At 45.0% G+C, this 18,414-nt stretch overlaps 2 protein-coding genes and 1 long non-coding RNA gene across 3 annotated transcripts in view; all 3 read right to left on the bottom strand.

Annotated features, from left to right (window-relative positions):
• LOC125490629 overlaps positions 1-6,545 on the bottom strand; it is a 12,089-nt gene extending 5,544 nt beyond the window's left edge. The window contains exon 1 of the long non-coding RNA XR_007267798.1: positions 6,064-6,545. This is a non-coding gene — a long non-coding RNA (uncharacterized LOC125490629). The remainder of the gene's footprint in view (positions 1-6,063) is intronic.
• LOC105395818 (conserved oligomeric Golgi complex subunit 4) overlaps positions 1-18,414 on the bottom strand; it is a 25,339-nt gene extending 6,925 nt beyond the window's left edge. The window contains exons 1-12 of the mRNA XM_048630406.1: positions 18,232-18,414; positions 17,821-18,018; positions 17,488-17,590; positions 17,010-17,142; positions 16,608-16,728; positions 15,996-16,178; positions 15,476-15,661; positions 14,865-14,992; positions 14,356-14,469; positions 8,919-9,138; positions 8,351-8,603; positions 6,872-7,038 (exon numbers count right to left, since the gene is read on the bottom strand). Of these exons, the coding sequence (XP_048486363.1) occupies positions 6,872-7,038; positions 8,351-8,603; positions 8,919-9,138; positions 14,356-14,469; positions 14,865-14,992; positions 15,476-15,661; positions 15,996-16,178; positions 16,608-16,728; positions 17,010-17,142; positions 17,488-17,590; positions 17,821-18,018; positions 18,232-18,318 (1,893 nt within the window). The 5' untranslated portion in view covers positions 18,319-18,414. The remainder of the gene's footprint in view (positions 1-6,871; positions 7,039-8,350; positions 8,604-8,918; positions 9,139-14,355; positions 14,470-14,864; positions 14,993-15,475; positions 15,662-15,995; positions 16,179-16,607; positions 16,729-17,009; positions 17,143-17,487; positions 17,591-17,820; positions 18,019-18,231) is intronic.
• On the bottom strand, positions 11,928-14,064 carry LOC119693083. Its single transcript, XM_038115411.2, has 2 exons — positions 12,968-14,064; positions 11,928-12,562 (listed from the first exon to the last, which is right to left on the bottom strand). The coding sequence occupies exons 1-2, from the start codon at positions 13,907-13,909 to the stop codon at positions 12,557-12,559; spliced, it is 948 nt and encodes a 315-aa protein (XP_037971339.2). The 5' UTR covers positions 13,910-14,064; the 3' UTR covers positions 11,928-12,556.

Below are 18,414 nucleotides of genomic sequence, written 5' to 3'. Positions count from 1 at the left end.
ATGCTGCAACTGAGCTGGTGTTAGACCTCTCGTTGCACAATCGACAGCATTTTCTTTCGACTTTACGTAGCGCCACGACGATGCAGGTATGGCGGATGTAACTTGTTTTACTCTATTCGCTACGAAACTTTTCCACTTTTTAGGGTCGCCTTGTAGCCATCCTAGGACGATCATTGAGTCGGTCCAGGCATGCACAGTGATGTTATGGCTATGGTAATCAATATTTTCCAATGCTTTTGTCATGAGCTGCGCCAAAAGAACAGTTGCACATAGTTCCAGGCGCGGTAACGTGATAGTTTTATTTAGTGGTGCAAGTTTTGATTTTGCTACTAGCAATCGGACTATTGTATCCCCATTGTCTGTCAGTGTTTTTATCCAAATCCCGGCCGCAAATACCTTTTGCGAAGCATCACAGAATCCGTGGATTTCAAAACTTTTTGTCAAATTTCCTACCCATCTTGGGATGTGGAATGCTTCAATTAAATACATGTCAGCTTGCAGTTTTCTCCAGTCCTTGGTTAATGATTCGGGTAAGATATCATCCCAACCCTCGACTGTTGTCCACACTGTTTGAAATAGCAATTTAGCCTTTATTGTGATTGGGGTTAGCCAGCCTAAGGGGTCGAATAACTTCGATATTTGCGAAAGAAGCATTCTTTTTGTCAGCGGTTTGTCATTGGTGTCATTATTTTTATTTTTAAATGTAAATTTGTCTGATTGGGGAATCCACTGTAAACCTAATGCTTTTGTTGTTTCCTTATCTTTGAATACAATCGGTTTATTTTTCTGATCTTCTGGTAGATGCTCTAGTAATGCTGGATGATTGCTGGACCATTTGCGTAAATTAAATCCTGCACTTTTTAACATGTTAATAAGTTGTTGTTGTTTTTCTAATGCAGTTGCAATGCAATGTGCTCCACTCATGACGTCATCCACGTAAACCTCTCGTTCAATCACCTGTGCTGCTAGCGGATACTTATGTGCCTCATCCTGTGCTAACTGCTTGAGCGTTCTTAAAGCAAGGTACGGCGCTGCCTTTTCTCCAAATGTCAAAGTACAAAGGTCATATTCTTGAATCGGCTCGTGTATGTCATTTCTCCATAATATCTTTTGCAATGGTTGCATGTTTTCTGCTACTAATATCATCCTATACATTTTCTCGCAGTCTGCTGAAAACACATGTTCATACGTGCGCCATCTAATCAGTTCAGCTTGTAAATCCTGATGTAATTTTGGGCCACATTCCATTAGGTCGTTAAGGCTGAGTCCCGATGATGTTTTTGAGGATGCATTGAACACTACTCTGAGTTTTGTAGTAGTAGAGTCGGGTTTTACTACCCCATGATGCGGCAAAAAACATTCGATGTCCGATTGGCTTGTGCTCTTTTTCATATGTTCCAAATCAATATATTCCTGCATAAATTTCTTGTAACTGTCAGATAATTCGGTGTTATTACTAAGCTTCTTTTCCAGGCGATGGAACTGGGCCAGTGCTTTTCCCTTTGATTCTCCTAACTTTTCTTTGTAATCGGCCACCATGGGTAGCTGTACTTCATACTGTCCATTCTGTAAACGTCTGGTAGTGCTGACGTAAAGGTCCTCACAGTATTGCTCTTGAGATGTCATATTTTTGGCTTCAGTAATTTCCTCCATTTCCCAATATTTTTTGATGTCATCTGTATTATTTGTAATGACGTGGCAGTTGTAAGTTCTGCCCGTACCGCTTCCTCCTGACAAAATCCATCCTAATTTTGTCTGCTGTGCACAAGGTTGTAAATCTGTGCCTGTCAGCAATCCTCCCATTATGATTTGAGAATGCACACTAGCGTCTAGTAAAATGTCAATTGATCGTGAAATATTGTAATCTGGGTCCGCAAGTGTCAGATGTTCGATATGCGACCAATTCTTCTTCTCAAAAGTTACGTTAGGCAAGTTGCTTACTACGCGCGACATGACTAATGCATCTGTTTCAAATGTAAAGTCGTTGTGTCGGGACATGCATGTAAGGTTTACTTTTCCTCGGCTTTTGTTTGTCACGGAACCCACTCCTGCTATGCACGCGTTGTATTGAGTCCTTTGCAATCCTAATTTTTGGGCCGCCGACTCGGTTATCAGAGTAACTTGAGAGCCGGGGTCAATAAATGCTCGAAGTGTCATGTAGGTACCATCCGTGGCCTTCACTTTTAACAGGGCTGTTGCTAACATGATTTCGTCATCGCTTCCTATAGCATAATGTACGTTACGTTTTTGATGGTTTCCTGGTGTAAATGGTGTTGATGTTGGGGACATTTTAGTTGCAGTGGATGTCGTTGGTTTCATAGAAAAGGCCTTGTGCAGCAACGTATTATGTGCAGCGTTGCATTCGCGACATCGTTTTTCTGACTTGCAATAATTTTTAGAGTGATAATACAAGCAGTTTTTACATATGTTAAATTGGGCCATATGTTTTAATTGAACATCAGGTGACATACTTAGGAATTTGGTGCATTTAAATAAATCGTGGTCTTGGCGACAAAAGGAACATGATGACTTGTGTTCTTGAATATGCATTGCGTTATTGTACGATGGCTTGGAAAAATTGGTTCTGTATTCCCGATGGTAATTTTGTTGGTTGTCATTAAATGGTTTATGCAGTGTCATGTTGTCAGGTTTTTTCTTTGTCACGGGCTCCAGGGCGGTAAATTTTCCCTCTAGGAAATCCATAAACTCCTGAAGTTTCGCTAACTGACGCGGCGATTTTCTGTACTCCATGTAGTCGGTGTAAGTTTGCGTATCTAACTTTTCACACAAAATGTGCACTAATATCGGATCCCAATTCATAGTATCTACGCCTAGGTTATTAATGGCATGTATTACTTCCATAGAGGTGTCAAATAGCTTTTTGATTTCGAATGCAGATTGGGTTTTTACATTAGGCTGTCTCAGAAATAATTGTATTTGTTTGGTGAAAAGAAGTTGCAAATTATTGTAACGATGTGTCAGCAGATCCCAGCAGGCGTCATAATTCTCGGCACTAATGTGTAGATGCTGTACGATACGCTCCGCTTCTCCCTTCAGTTTGCACTTTAATATTTGCATTTTGTGGGACTTGCTCATGTTAGGGTTCTTGTGTATTGCTTCTGAGAACAAGTCCATAAATGTAGGCCACTGAGAATAATTCCCACTGAAAATAGGTATGTCAACTTTGGGTGCAGTTTGTTGCGAATGGTCAACAAAATTCAACTTCATGTTCAGTTGCTTTTTCATATCCTTAAATGACTTTTCATGCAGTAAATATTGATTGTTATAGGTATCATCCCTCCCCTCTAGAATGCTATCTATTTGCAAATGCAAGATGTCAATGGTATTCCAACGTCCTTTCAGAGATTTTATCTCGTCCTCTATCTCCCATTTCTCTACTAGATTGTCAAGATGTAAGCTGTCAATAAGACGGATTAAAGATCTAAAGTTGCTTCTCTGAGTCCTCATGAGCTCTAGAACTTTCTCGTCCTTTATTTGCAAAGTGTCAATACCCTCTCCAGATGCTTCCATAAATATGTCAAATGTCACTTTCTTCTCCGGCGGGGGTGGCGGCGGTGTCAATGGTTTAGGTTTTAAAAGCTGAACGATTTCGTCCTTAATTTGCATAACAAAATCATAAATATTTTCTGTATAATATTGATGCGTTTTATCCTCTTCCTGCATCAAAAGCTGATGATTCTCTTCGAATGTACGCCAGAGCTCATCTATCCTTGAAGCTCTCGCCTGTCTATATTCAAGGGTCTTTCGTTCACGAGGATCCTTTTTGATGTTTCGCGACATCCTCTTGATGTCCTCCATGACGGCGGCTTGCTTCTCTAATAGACCTTCCATGTTGGTCGAATTAGGTATGCAATGAAATAGTTATAAAAGGAAAGATCTTACTTGAGTTTCTGCAACAACGCCAACTTATCTCCGAAGTAATGCACTGCAGTCCAATCACTTGCACGAAAATGTCAAAGTTTTATGTCAATAAATGTCACTGGTTTTGATTCCGCGGACCTTACGTACACGACACGCGACGCGAGGGCCTTAATCGAAGGACCAAAAAAAATGTAAGGGGGGGTGGGTGCACTATGTAAATGTCAGGTAGTTAGAGGTGAAAAGACGGGTGTACGTTAAGATGGTTTATTGAGAACTAAAATTACATGGCAACCAAATGCAGTGACAAACAATGTGCTAAATTAACAGAAAATGCATAATTTAAGATCATATTGGTCAGTAGGTCGCACATGCCTGCATTAATGCATGCATAAGAGTTGTACTTTGTACAATGCATCTTCCACGTCAGCCGTCTATGGCCAACGGTAGCGCGCATCATGCGCACACAGCATGCGTGCTGTGCACCCGCGTCAGGCGGTTGCCTGCGCGACCACCAGACCGCAGCGCGCATACAGCGCAGACAGCAGCTCGCAGACAGCAGCGCGCATACAGCGCAGACAGCAGCGCGCAGACAGCGCAGTCAGCAGCGCGCAGTCAGCAGCGCGCAGACAGCAGCGCGCAGACAGCAGCGCGCAGACAGCGCAGACAGCAGCGCGCAGTCAGCAGCGCGCAGTCAGCAGCGCGCAGACAGCAGCGCGCAGACAGCGCAGACAGCAGCGCGCAGACAGCGCAGACAGCAGCGCGCAGTCAGCAGCGCGCAGTCAGCAGCGCGCAGACAGCAGCGCGCAGACAGCAGCGCGCAGTCAGCGCAGACAGCAGCGCGCAGACAGCAGCGCGCAGACAGCGTAGACAGCAGCGCGCAGACAGCAGCGCGCAGACAGCGCAGTCAGCAGCGCGCAGTCAGCAGCGCGCAGTCAGCAGCGCGCAGTCAGCAGCGCGCAGACAGCAGCGCGCAGACAGCGCAGACAGCAGCGCGCAGACAGCGCAGACAGCAGCGCGCAGTCAGCAGCGCGTAGTCAGCAGCGCGCAGACAGCGCAGACAGCAGCGCGCAGTCAGCAGCGCGTAGTCAGCAGCGCGCAGACAGCAGCGCGCAGACAGCAGCGCGCAGTCAGCGCAGACAGCAGCGCGCAGACAGCGCAGACAGCAGCGCGCAGACAGCAGCGCGCAGACAGCGCAGACAGCAGCGCGCAGACAGCTTGGAGGTACTGCATCGGCACCATCTGGTTGCAATCCAGCTCAGCCAGTCTGACCAGTGTAGAAGCTGGCTTCATTGAGATTCTCATTCTAAAGCTGCACTCATCCAGTCGAGTCTGCTTAACAAAAAAAAAACATCAAACATGAGTCAAAATTCATATCCTGCATTAGCTTTAACCTCAAGTGGTACCAGTTGAAGGTAGACTTTTTATTGACCTCATTTACTTCAGTTCGGCCACTCCTGTAATAAAATTAAACCATTCCTATCATACCATTCGGCCACTCCTTTAATAGGGTCTCACACACCTATGCATGAGGGTCAGAACCAATCTCAACTGCTTTCATAGGTTAGGTTAGGAAACATAAGAAGCAATAAGTACTTACAATGACATGGAGTGATGGTTGGTGCTACATGTAAGAAACTACTCAAGCTGATGGCAAAATTATTATCCTTTCACACTGTCACTTACCATCTCAACCTTAGATTAACAATATACAGATGGTGTGCCACATACATACAAAAGCAAAGTTTTCTGCATTTTGTTTACTGTCAAACCGTTTTAATTTTAACCTACTACACCTCTGAGATAGCAAAGTCACAAACTAAACTTATTCAAAATAAGAGCTCAGCGGTAGAAGTGGGATGTTATTTTTTTTTTATTGACATTTCTTTTGCACTGACACTCCATCTAGTTTGTGTATTCAAATATTGTTGCTCAACTGTTGAATTCATCTTTGCTTTCATATAAAATAATTTCAAAATAAATGTTAATTGATATCTGAACTATTGAAATAACTGAAACTGGTAGCAACATAATGCATAATGCTGTGAGCACGGGCAACAGTGGCGTGATGCAATCACTTCCTAATTCAAATCTTACCACGATAAATAGTGCCAAGAACATACTTACAGGAATAATGTCAAACTACCTGTTACTTCTTTTCACAACACCAATGTACTTACGTACCGGCTTTATACAACAAGAACTCATAAACTCACCGCCTAGGGGACAGAAAATTTATAAAATAAAGTGTGCAGAATACCAATATTTCTGTATTTTTCTGATTTAACTTGTATTGTATGAAAAACATAGGCAGAAGCGGAAAATAGCGCGTGGAAAGAATCCAACTTCTGATGTTAAAACCAGAAGGAAAAGGTGACACAAAAAGTAAACTCATTTGTGAAATAGGTTCGTTTTACCATAAATCATTAATACAACTTGAAAACATGAGGATTTATATCAATAACAAACAAATTAAATCAGAAAATACAAGAACACGACTCCATATTCAAATCAACTCCCTCCTTCCTTGACAATGACATTGACATCTCCTTTTTGACGTTTCCCGCCATGGCTTATCTGCCGACCACAGAGTACGTCGTCGCGGTGTAAATACGATTGCTTCCTGTTATTATTCTGAGGTTCGGAGTTATATTTGTAACACTATATTAAAAGTTATGATGTAATTAATAAACGACAGCTCGCCGACTGCCACTGCCAATAGTAGGAGTGTCAATAATTGCTGGTGGTGGCTGGATGAAGAAAGTCGTAGTAAAGTGTTGTGTCTATCTTTGAGAGAATTACAGCATGCCCAGCCCAGCAGTAGAATTACAGCATACCTAACTTGCGTCACAAGCCGCACTTGAGTAAACGTGAAATAGTTGACCGTAAAAATAGTTTTGTGTCGCACTCACTCAAATTGCGAAAACTTTTGTCTTGTCATCTGCGTCTTGCACCCCGTGCTAAGCATACAGGCTGACGAGTCGTCAAATACCTGCGTGTAGTGTCTCCGCAGCAGCAGCAGCTCGGCGGCGGCGGCCAGCTCGGCGGCGGCGGCGTGCAGCAGCGCCCCCAGCGCCCGCGGGGACAGCTGGCTGCGCGCGGCGGCGGCGAGGGCCTCCAGCGCGGCGGGTAACGCGTCCGCGTCGTCCTCCATCTCGTCTGGAACGGGGTAGAACGTTAGGGAGAAAGAGAAAGCGAGATCTATCTCCCCTTCTCTTTCAGCCACCGAAAATGAATGGACTTCCTTTTGTTTTTCAGGAGTTTTGAAGGGCCAAAAACAAATGGAAATTTATTTTTCACGTGAATTTGGGTCCATACGACCATAAGGCGTCGAAAAGGGTGTCTAAAGTGAGACTCTAGCTTAAAAATCACAAGATCAATCTTCTTATCGTGTCGGTCACAAACAAGAGAGTCTATCTTTTGTGAGACACAGTCTATGAGGTATACATATGAGGAACAGGTGATAGGTACATTCGAAGAGGCTCATTTACTGAACTAGTGCGACGTGGTCTACGGTGGGTGCCTCCTCGGTAGATCTGAACGGCTGGTGCAGAGAGTTCAGAATGCGTGTGCGCGCTTCTGCTTCCGTATCCCCCCCAGGACGCACGTGACGCCATATCTGAACAATGCTAATCTGCTCAAAATGGCGGCACGAAGACGATTGCACCTTGCAACGTTGTTGTTTGGTGTGGTCAAGCGTGAGACCCCAAAATACTTGTATGAAAAACTGCAATGGTCGTTCGATTCATACAAGTATAAGGTCCGCTTGTCCGTGCCACCGCATCGATCAGCCGCCTTTCGAGGCAGTTTCAGATATGCGGCGTCCAAGTGCTGGAATGACCTCCCCCCTCCTTTAAAAAGGCTACATGGTAGGTACATAAATACCTTTAAGTGCCAACTTAAAGGTTACCTGCTGAATATGCAAAAATCTATTTAAAATTTCAGCACTTGAATATGACTTATATTGTATTTATTGTATTGTATTATGTATTATTATACTTGTATTGTATTATGTTATATTGTCTATGTAGGTACCTATGTATAGTATTCGTTACTTAATGACTGTTTCTTATTTATTACATGAATTTTATATTAGGTAAAGTCTCGATTTGTAGTTTCCGTGAGTCACATAAAGGGTCCCTGCTGAAAATCAGCGCTGCAGGTACATTATGTACTTGCAGCAATTGCTGAGCTCGGGGCCTTTTTGGCGCTGCGCTGATGCACCATCTACACAGGCTGGCCAATATTTAAGTTATTTTTATTTTTAGGAATTTAGTTTAGTTTTTATTTTTATGTTTTTTTTTTATTATCTTTTTTGGTTTTATTAATTTTATATTCAAATTGTATCTGATGTTTTGTTGTATATGTTTTTGTTTTGTTGTATTTTTCGGTGTATTTGTGCAGCACCAAATAAAATCTTTTTCTTTCTTTCTTTCTTTCATTTCACACTACACAAACTTAATCCACATACCAGGATCAACATCAGGATTCACAATGAAGTCCGCCCAGGCGTGCAACCTCGGCTTCAGTCCCGCTTTAATCCCCTCCAAGGCTAATTCATGGGCGGCCCTGAACGCCGCCGCCGCCGTGGCCAGCCCCGTGGCACAAGACTGTAGCTTCTCTCGCTCGCCGGGGCTCCGGAATAAGGGCTCGGCCTCCGCGCAGGCTTCCGCCGCGAGGCGCTCCGACCACTCCGCGCCAGACTCCGCCTCGTTCATGTGCACCTGGTAGAATGGTGAGGGTTAATTTGGAAATACTAGACGTACATAATGTTAACGTGAAACCTGTGCGAAATGAAGATAATTTGCAAGGTAAAATTTGAAAACCCTGGTTTAAATTTCAGTCACTCTAGATTTATAAATTACCAATTGAGATGTATTACGCCCAGGCAAATTACGCCGTTTCACCCGGTTCTATAGCTAATTGTAATGTTCTTTATACATTATTTATAGGTCGTTTCGTTGGAATATAATATCAGTTCGAAATGTATTACCGCTCTAATAAACCTTAAAATGGTGACCCCGACATGAACAACTCACCAGGAACAGCGTCCTCTGCGCATCCACGTCCCTATTCAGCCTCTGCGCCAGCAGCCCCACTAGGTCCGGGCCGGCGCCGGAGGGCGGGGGCAGGGGGAGGGGCTCGGGGGGCGCGCGCAGCCAGCCCCGCAGCGCCGCCGCCACGCTGTGCTCCAGTAGGGACGCCACGTCGTTGAGCACTGCGCACGCGCCGTCCACGCTGCCTGTTGATAGGCTGCGGCTGTGGGCGGACGGTGATAGATAGGTAAGATGTATAGTATCGGTGAATAATGAGAAGACGTGTGTGTGCTTGATGACCGTTTATTCCCAACTGATTCCACCACCTATACAATCTACCCACATGCATGTCAATATACTACAATATCTTCCCCTTAATCATTTTCCCCCCTTATTTATTAACTGTGCTTTAACACCCTTTTTATTTAGTAATTCTTTAACAATGTACAAAAAAATAGTTAGGTATACATATATTTTTTTTTAAATCACTTATCTACAATTCTTACATCAAGTAGGTATATTTATGCTTTCAATTTTATTGAAGTTTACATAATTGGTACGGTAATTGTTGTTATAACTTATTATTTAATATAATTATTGAGCATGAATGATGGCCAAACGTAATTAAACTTAAACAACTACAGTATTATGTGTTTAATGTCGTTATCAATACCTACTGTCAACTTGAATTACTTAAGGTAAGTACTAGCATAACAACAAGCTTATATGCAAGTAGGTACATTACTTAACTTATACATCGAAATAGAAAGAAGAACTTAGCCTTTAATGGCTTACTCGAACAAAAGTAAAAATAATCATAATAATCTAGTTTTACAACTAATTAATAACAAAAATAACTAAATTATGTTTTATATTCTGGTGGGTTTTGTAACCTGCATTGTCTGACTGGGTTTTTTCGGCAAGGCACAGCAGGAGATGGCGGACCCCGGTCTCTTTCATCCACCGCTGACACTGTGGCTGGCGCGGCCTCGGCTGTTGAGGCCTCGGTTTCCCTGCGTACAAGGTGATCATCGACCTGCGGAGACGTCGGAGGGGACACCCACTCCTCCACCTGAGTGGCCTCGTCCCCTGGCTGTCCCGTAATCGGCGTGGAAGGATTAACTAAGGAACTCCTATGTCGCTGTCTTAGCTGATCGATATGCCTATGATGCCTACGTCCCGAAACATCTACCACTGTATAGTCTGTTGTGCCTACTCGTTCAGTGACGGAGCCAGGTGCCCAGCGGTCCGTCCCCTGATACTGGCGCAGCCACACGGGCGCTCCGTCGGGCAGCTGGCGCGCTGCGCCGCCCCGTGCTGTGACTTGGCGTTGCTGCGCGGCCTGTACCCTCGCGGTGCAGTCAGGCCTCAGCAGATCAAACTTGGTTCGCAGAGGGCGACCAAGCATTAGAGAGGCTGGGCTTTCCCCCGTCGTACAGTGTGGCGTATTACGGTAATATAGCAGAAAGGTTTGAATAGCTAGTTCTAAATTATGATTTTGTCGCCTAGCTTTTTTTATTACTCTTTTAACGGTTCGGACTGCATTTTCTGCCGCTCCGTTTGAGGCGGGATGGTAAGGGGCTGAAAACAAATGTTGTACTCCATTTCTGTTCAGATAACCTGAAACTTCTTTGCTTGTGAAGGGTGGCCCATTGTCTGTCACCAACTGTTTTGCTACGCCCCATCGTCCAAATAACTCGCTAAATTTACTGATTACGTGATGGGCACTAGTACTCGGTATATTAAATACCTCCAACCATTTTGTTCGAGCATCTACTACTACTAAATACAATTTCCCGTCGATGGGACCAAGGAAATCTGCATGTATCCTGGCCCATGGCTGGTTTGGATACGGCCAGGGCGCCGGCGGCCGGCGCGGCGGCGCGTCCGCCTCGGCGGCGCACACGGCACAGCCGCGGCACATTGCCTCCACCGCCTCGTCAATGCCCGCCCACCAGACGTAGCTACGGGCTATCGCCTTTGTTTTTACAATGCCCATATGACATTCATGTAAGTCATTCAACACTTTTTCAGTACAATTAGTAGGTATAACAATACGGTGACCCCACATTATACACCCTAATTCTTCGTATAACTCAGTCTTTCTGTTAAAATAAGGTTGTAATGACCTAATTTCGTTGTGCTCGGGCCACCCGTCTCGAATATAGCCCAATATTCTACTAAGTAACGGGTCACGGCTCGTTTGTTTTTTTATCTCTTGATAGTCGAGTAGCATACTATTGTTTACATAATGTAAATAACTCTGCTCCGGATATTTCAATATATCTTTAGCTTTTGCTGCAATCGGTAACCGTGATAAACTATCCGCCCCATTGTTTGTAGTGTTTATGTACTCAATATCGTAACTGTACGCCGCCACTATAACTGACCACCGCTGCAATCTACTCGCGGCCATCATTGGAATGCCTTTCTTAGGCCCGAAAATACTCACGAGCGGTTTGTGATCCGTGCGTAAAACAAATCTCCGGCCGTAAACATATTGGTGGAATTTTTGCAAAGAGAACACTATTGCCAGTGCCTCACGGTCTATTTGCGAATAGTTTTGCTCCGCGGGTGATAAGGTGCGCGATATGTATGAGACCGGTCGCTCACAGCCGTCCGCTCCTACTTGGGTCAATACCCCGCCAATACCTACTGGACTCGCGTCACAGGTTAATATTAATTTTTTTGTTGGATCGTAATGAGCGAGAACCTCCGTACTGCATAAAATGGCTTTAATCTTGTTAAATGATAATTCACATTCGGTGTTCCAGTTCCACCGAATTCCCTTTTTAAGTAATTTATATAGTGGTGACAAAACCGTGCTTATATTTGGCACAAATCGTGCATAGAAATTTACCAATCCAATAAATGACCTTAATTGAGAGATATTGGTCGGACTCGCGATTTTGACCACCGCGTCTACTTTTTCCGGGTCTACTTTAATACCATCTTTAGAAATTATATAGCCTAAGTACTTAACTTCGTTTAGCATAAAGAAACATTTATTTTCTTTTAATTTCAAGCCCGCGTCTTGTAGTTTTTTAAATACTTCCTCAATTAATAACAAATGTGTTTTAATATCCTGACTAGCTAGAATAATATCATCCAAAAAGACTTGTACATTTGGGATGTCCTTCAACAATGACGCCATTATCCGTTGAAAAATGCCCGGACTCGACGACAACCCGTAAACTAGCCGTTTATATTTAAACAAACCTTTATGCGTATTAATGACTGTTAAATTTTCTGGGTCCTCGAGTTCAATCTGGTTGTACGCTTGTGAGAGATCGATTTTTGAAAAATAGTTAGCCCCACTTAATCCTACGAATAAGTCCTCAACTTTAGGTAATGGGTATTTATCGATCAGCAAGACAGGATTTAGGGTTACCTTATAGTCCGCACATATGCGTATTCCTCCATCGGCCTTAGGTACCGGCACGAGCGGCGTGGCCCAGTCCGCCGTCTCCACAGGCTCAATGATCCCCTCCCGCAGCATGCCGTCCAGCTCCGCCTCCACGCGCTCGCGCAGGGCGTACGGCAGAGGGCGCGCGCGGCAGAACACGGGCACGCTGCCCTCGCGGACACGGAGCCGCGCCTTGCCCCTGCTGTACCTTCCCAGTCCACCGCTGAATAGCCCTTTATACCTGTCGAGTAAACATGTTAATTCGTTACCTTTATTATTCGTTATGTTGACATTGTTCTTAGGAAGTGGTTGCATTTTATGTAATGAGTTATTGTTACGTAATACAGGTATCTGGATTCCTAATTCTGTTAACCAATGTCGGCCGAGTAACGAAGTCGTACCACCCTCAATAACAAAAAGTTCTAATTTCCTATTTAATCGACCATAACCAACTATAGGTTTAATTATACCTAGTGGTTTAATTTTTGTGCCATCGTATGATTTTAATACAAGTTCTAATTCTTCGATTTCATATGCACTAAAGTACTGGTCATATGTGACCTTACTAATACATGACACTGCCGATCCCGTATCTATCTACCTCCATTAGTAAGTCCACGTTACCTACCGATACAGTAATGCTCACCGGTCTGTAGCCGTTCAAGCTAAGTTGGTGAAGGTCCTCCTCCAGCTCGGACAAGCTGTCCTCCGACTCCTCGTCCCGCGGCGGTGCCGCCTGGTCTAGGCGCGTGTCCACGTGGTGGATGCCCCTGCCATCGCGGCGATACGGGCCTGCCCCTGGGTTGGGACACTGCCGGCGAAGATGTCCCCGCTGTTTACATTTGCTGCAGATAAAATTCTTGAATCTGCAGCGAGCCCAGCTGTGTGTATTCGCCCCGCATGCTGTGCATGGCGCCTGTGTTCCCGGCCGTTGTCCAGTAGCCGATCCCGAGGTCGGCGCGGTGCGCCCGCGACCGTGTGAGGCGCGCGCCCCCGCGGGGGCTAGGGACAGCACGGGCGCCCCCGCCGCCGCCCTGCCGCCGCCGCCGCCGTCGCTACGCTGCTCCACGTGCTCCACTGCCGCCGCATCCCGTTCCGCCGCCTCCAGGCTGATTGACAATTTGATAGCCGTTGTGTAGGTCAGTTTTTCCTCCGCGAACAGTCTCTGCCTAATAACGTCACTCCGTAAACCGCACACGAATTGGTCACGGAGGTTATCTTCTAAATTCGCACCAAACTCACAATATTTTGACAGTTTTTTCAACTCCGTCATATACTGGGCTACCGTTTCTTCTAATTGCTGTCTCCGCTGTCGGAACCGATAGCGTTCGGCCATCTCTGAGGGTTTCGGTTGCAGGTGGTTTTGAAAGATGCTAACTACCTCATTATAGGTCATTGTTGCCGGCTTCTTAGGGCTCACCAAATTGCTGAGTAATTCGTAAGCTTCGTCCCCGATGACTGCAATTAATGTAGGTAACCACATTTCGTCTTTAACCTCATTTACTTTGTAAAACATTTCTAGGCGTTCTACGTATAAGGTCCAATTTCCCACTGATACATTAAACTCGCCGATTTTTCCCACGGACATGATTTATTTTAGTGATACGTGTACACGCACTGATTTTAACGTTAATAATAACACTAAAACACTTAATTTATCCTCGTTAGCCAATATAGTATCGGTGAATAATGAGAAGACGTGTGTGTGCTTGATGACCGTTTATTCCCAACTGATTCCACCACCTATACAATCTACCCACATGCATGTCAATATACTACAAGATGTAAATCGTGTACCAAGTGTGACTACAATGATTACGCACATTGCGGAGCAGCCACAGGAGCAGTTTTAAGTTAACCTTCGGCAAGAATGTACACGTATTACGATGCATAAAAATGATTTCTGTCCCTCTAGCAGCAACTTTTGTTTTGCGACCCGGAAATAACAAGTAGCTAACGAATAGGAAACAGCTCATCGCGGGGCCACAGACCCATGAAAATTATGGCGTCTTTCTTGTTTAAGAATGAACTTACCGAATAACTTTCCTTGCGATGTAGAACACGTCGTCGACCAGGCTGGAGGCGGTGGCGCCCGGCTGCGGCGTCGCCATCTTCAGTGCCTTGGCCACGCTCTCCTCCAGGAAATACCTGCAATCATACAGAAGTAAAATTTACTATACAGTGCTGTAATCACGATGGAGTGTACGAAGGGAGCATGCAATCAACTATTCACAGTCTTGACCATCTATTACCGAAACGAGATTATCTATTCCTGGACCCACAGAGAGCCCATGTTAGCTTTTGCAACCACCAGGCTTACTGCTATAATTTACACGGAATCTAGGCATACTAAGCAGAAGTTAAGGGAGCTACTGAATTTCGAAGTACGAAATTCCACTGTTTGTGATTTATAAAATTTATGATTCCGATGTAGGTACTTACATCAGTTCGAAAAAAAAGTCTAAAATTCCGCATCTTTGCATTACGATGTACGCCACTTCCAAAGTATACTGAAACGCATAAAACATCTGTATGTGTATTACCGCTCCAGCGCCAGATAGTGAGCCAGGAGGTCCTGCGCGGTGCGCACGAGGTCGCAGCCGGCGATCAGCTGCTCCGCGGCCGCCAGCGCCGCCGCGCGCCCCGCCTCGTCTAGCGGCGCCGCGTCGCTCTGTTGGGCAGAGTGTAATGTGTGTTGTATTTTATGATTAGAGTCATGCCTCAACGAATAGATCTTTGCATTTAAGAGTTGCTTAGGCAAATAATATAGACAAACAGATATACATACATATACATGGTAAATGTGAACACTCTTATTTATTGTTATTGGCTCGATCAATGGTTAAATAAATAGAAGCAATGGAAAGACATTGCCGACATTCTCTGCATTTGCGGAGGCCTCCTAGCTACGTCACATCTAATAGGGTTCCGAACACCAACAGTTTAGTTAAGAGGAACAGCTGGAGCTACACGGGTTATCGACGTAGAATAATGTAACTATATCACAATTCGCCATAAATATAGCGCGGTGATTGTTAGAAAGTGCATAAAAAGAGTTTATTAACGTCGATAACGAACCCGTGTAGCAGCGGCCCCTGGGCAAGAATAAAATGTACATGAACTTGACAAAAGAACATATATAATGACCACTAACCTCAGTCTTCCTCCGCAAGAACGCAAAGTACAGTCGTATCCTAGAGTGCGACAGCGCTAGCTCGGCCAGCACGGGCTCGGCGGCGCGGGGCTCGGGGGGGTGCGGCAGGCGGCGCGGGTCGGGGGCGGGGCCCAGCTGCCGCGCCGACCGCATGGCCGTGAAGATGCGACGTGCGCCGGCGCAGATCTGGGAGTGTAATGTTTGCGGTTATGGGTTTGCAGAAATTGTTTTTTGTTTTGAGTTATGAGCAGTTGCTGCTTTTCAGTATTCTAGATGTAGCCACAACAGCTAATGCGTTTTAGATTTTAGGCTAGTCCCTGTAATTTGTACATAATTCATAACATAAACGTAATTCTTATTCAGAATAAGTAACTCGTAAGAAAGCATCGTGGGTAATTTGGAGGAGTCGACTATCGTGGTAGCCGAGGGCAACCCTTTGTGAAATCGAGAGTTTCCATTTTCCATTCGGGACAGGAAGGTACAGATTACCTACGACGTTCTAAAGTGATTTACGACTCACAATAGGCTGTATAGGTTTAACAGCGCGCGGCAAGCTACCAGGCGCGCAGGAGGCTATAGAGGTTCTCGCCCGCTCCACGGCGGCGCCGCCGGCCTCCAGCACGCGGGTCAGCGCGTCCGCGAACACCGCCGCGTCTGAAGTAGGGTCTGAGACTATGGACACGCGACGGATTATTGTGTCCACCTGAAAGGGAATGGAAGGGTAAGATAACTTTTAAATTGTTGAACCATGACATGATAAATTTTGACATAGTTAGCACAAGTTTGAAATATAAATGGCGATGCAGAATGTAAACACTAGCGGGAGTATTTAAATTGGTCGAAAAATTATAAAAGCGAATTTGGTTTCTCGCATGAAAGTCGCTATATAGCGCTACACTCGCTTCAATGTTGCAACGACGTACAAAGTCGCATTTACACTTCTAAAATAGTGACAACAACTTCCATTACGCCCGTCAATCACTTGAGAATAGAATTACAATACTCCTCTTATTTGGTTTGGTATAAATGGGGATAGGTATATAAGCCAAACACAGTCCAAGTACCAGAGGTACCAGGCTACCATAAAGCTGAGGAGGAGCCATAAAGATAGTTAACATAATCAGCATCATACCTGAGTGGCCAGATAGTTAGCGAGCAGGTCAACCCCCTCCTGCGGCTGTCCAATCTGCGGGAACAGCCGGAACAGCCGCTCCACCGCCGCGTCGTCCTCCGCGCGCGCCGCCTCCGCGAACCTGTCGGGGGAGGGGATTGAGTCATCAGGTCAAGGGTGTAAAATGGGAAAAGGGGTTAAAAGCATTTATAGCATTATCTATGGTTTTGTTTATGATGGGTTCTTAGAAGGTTTGTTTAGCATGGCGGGATTTAGACATTATGAATGTGATTATGGCAGGCTATTTGTACATAGATATGAACAGCAAGCTAAACCCCCATCATAGTCAAAAGACCTCCTTATGGAAGAGTGGCAGTGGCAATACCATCAGCCTAAACACTACAAACAGTATTACAAACATACTTCTTAACCAGACAGTCGCGGAGCGTGTTGGCAGCGGCGGTCATAGCAAGCCTGGGGTCCGGGGCACCACGCGCGCGCGCCGCCTCCACCGACCCAGGGTCCATGCTGAGGAAACGGGACACGTGCGCCGCACCTGTGGTAGAGAGAGGGAGATAGAGTGAGTACAAAAGTCCACTGTGTATACAGATGAAGGAGAAGGTAATACCACCGGCAACCATATAACTTGATGAGCAATACACTTGAGGTTGCCTTAGAGCCTTAGAGTACCTTAGTCAGATGTGCACTATGTTGTTTGGTTGCTATTGGTATACTTATTGAAGTAAGGATGTACTTCAAATCCTCTTTTACCATTTATTCAATGCATTTTGCATACCACCATAGCCACTTGTTGGTAAACTGGTTTTGTAATAAACATTCTTATAATACATGTTTTTCGTGGGATTGATATCATCAAAAATATATAAATATAATATCTTACCAGTTTCATAATCATGTGCCTTGATGGCAGCCTCCACTCCGGCGCTGCACAGTTGCAAGTCAATCAGGTCATGCACCCTCCTCTGGCACTCCGCTACTCGTGACTGGATATAACGTAATAAGAATGTTTGTTAGTAGTTTCTGAGCTATTCATTTATAATTGGGTTCACAATTTCAGTTTTTTTTATTAATGACCTGCTAGTAATCGTGTTTAATGTAGTTTAACTACTACCAAGATTGTTTACAAATTAGGGTTTCAATTCATTAAGGGAATACTTGAAAGTTTAGAACAATCCTAGAAGCCGCAATCAGTATAGGTTGACTGTGAACTCACCCTGGCCAAATCAAGCTGTCTAACTTTAGCGCTAACATCCCTGGCGAGCGCGGCGGTGCGGTCCACCATGCCGGCGGCGGCCTCCGCGTCCGCGCGCACGGCGCCCAGCCGGCTGTAGGCCTGGCTGGCCGCGCGCAGGTGCCCCTCCAGCGACGCCGACCGGCCCAGCACGTCCGACAGCGCCTCGTCTACCTCCAACTGCACCACACAGGTAAGGGGTTAACATACATACATACTACTCGCGCGAATTAACTGTGCACCTGACTTACAAAAACCAGAGATCATATTAACTAGCTTTGGCGTACCCGGTGTGACCCCTGGTTCTTGCTGGCCAGGTGCAAAGTTAATTCGCACCAGTAGTAGATGAAAATGGTAAACAAACATGAAAAAACCTTCGGTGTAAGTACTTACTTCCTCTTTTTCAATTTCATGGAGAGCTTTTTGTAATCCTTCGTCTGTAGACACATCGTACTTTTCTAGAAGTAAAGCTAAAGACATTGTGATGGTTAGAGGTGTATTTTATTATGAATTCATTAGATTTGTACACAAACACAAAAATTCGCCAACAAATCCTTTTTTACTTCAGACTGACAG

Source organism: Plutella xylostella, chromosome 4, assembly GCF_932276165.1.
Source record: "Plutella xylostella chromosome 4, ilPluXylo3.1, whole genome shotgun sequence".
Classification (NCBI taxonomy): domain Eukaryota; kingdom Metazoa; phylum Arthropoda; class Insecta; order Lepidoptera; family Plutellidae; genus Plutella; species Plutella xylostella.
This window is presented reverse-complemented; position numbering and strand designations above follow the sequence as displayed.

Excerpts from the sequence above, each read along its gene's own strand:
- LOC119693083 (XM_038115411.2), bottom strand. The coding sequence starts at position 13,909 with ATGTCCGTGGGAAAAATCGGCGAGTTTAATGTATCAGTGGGAAATTGG.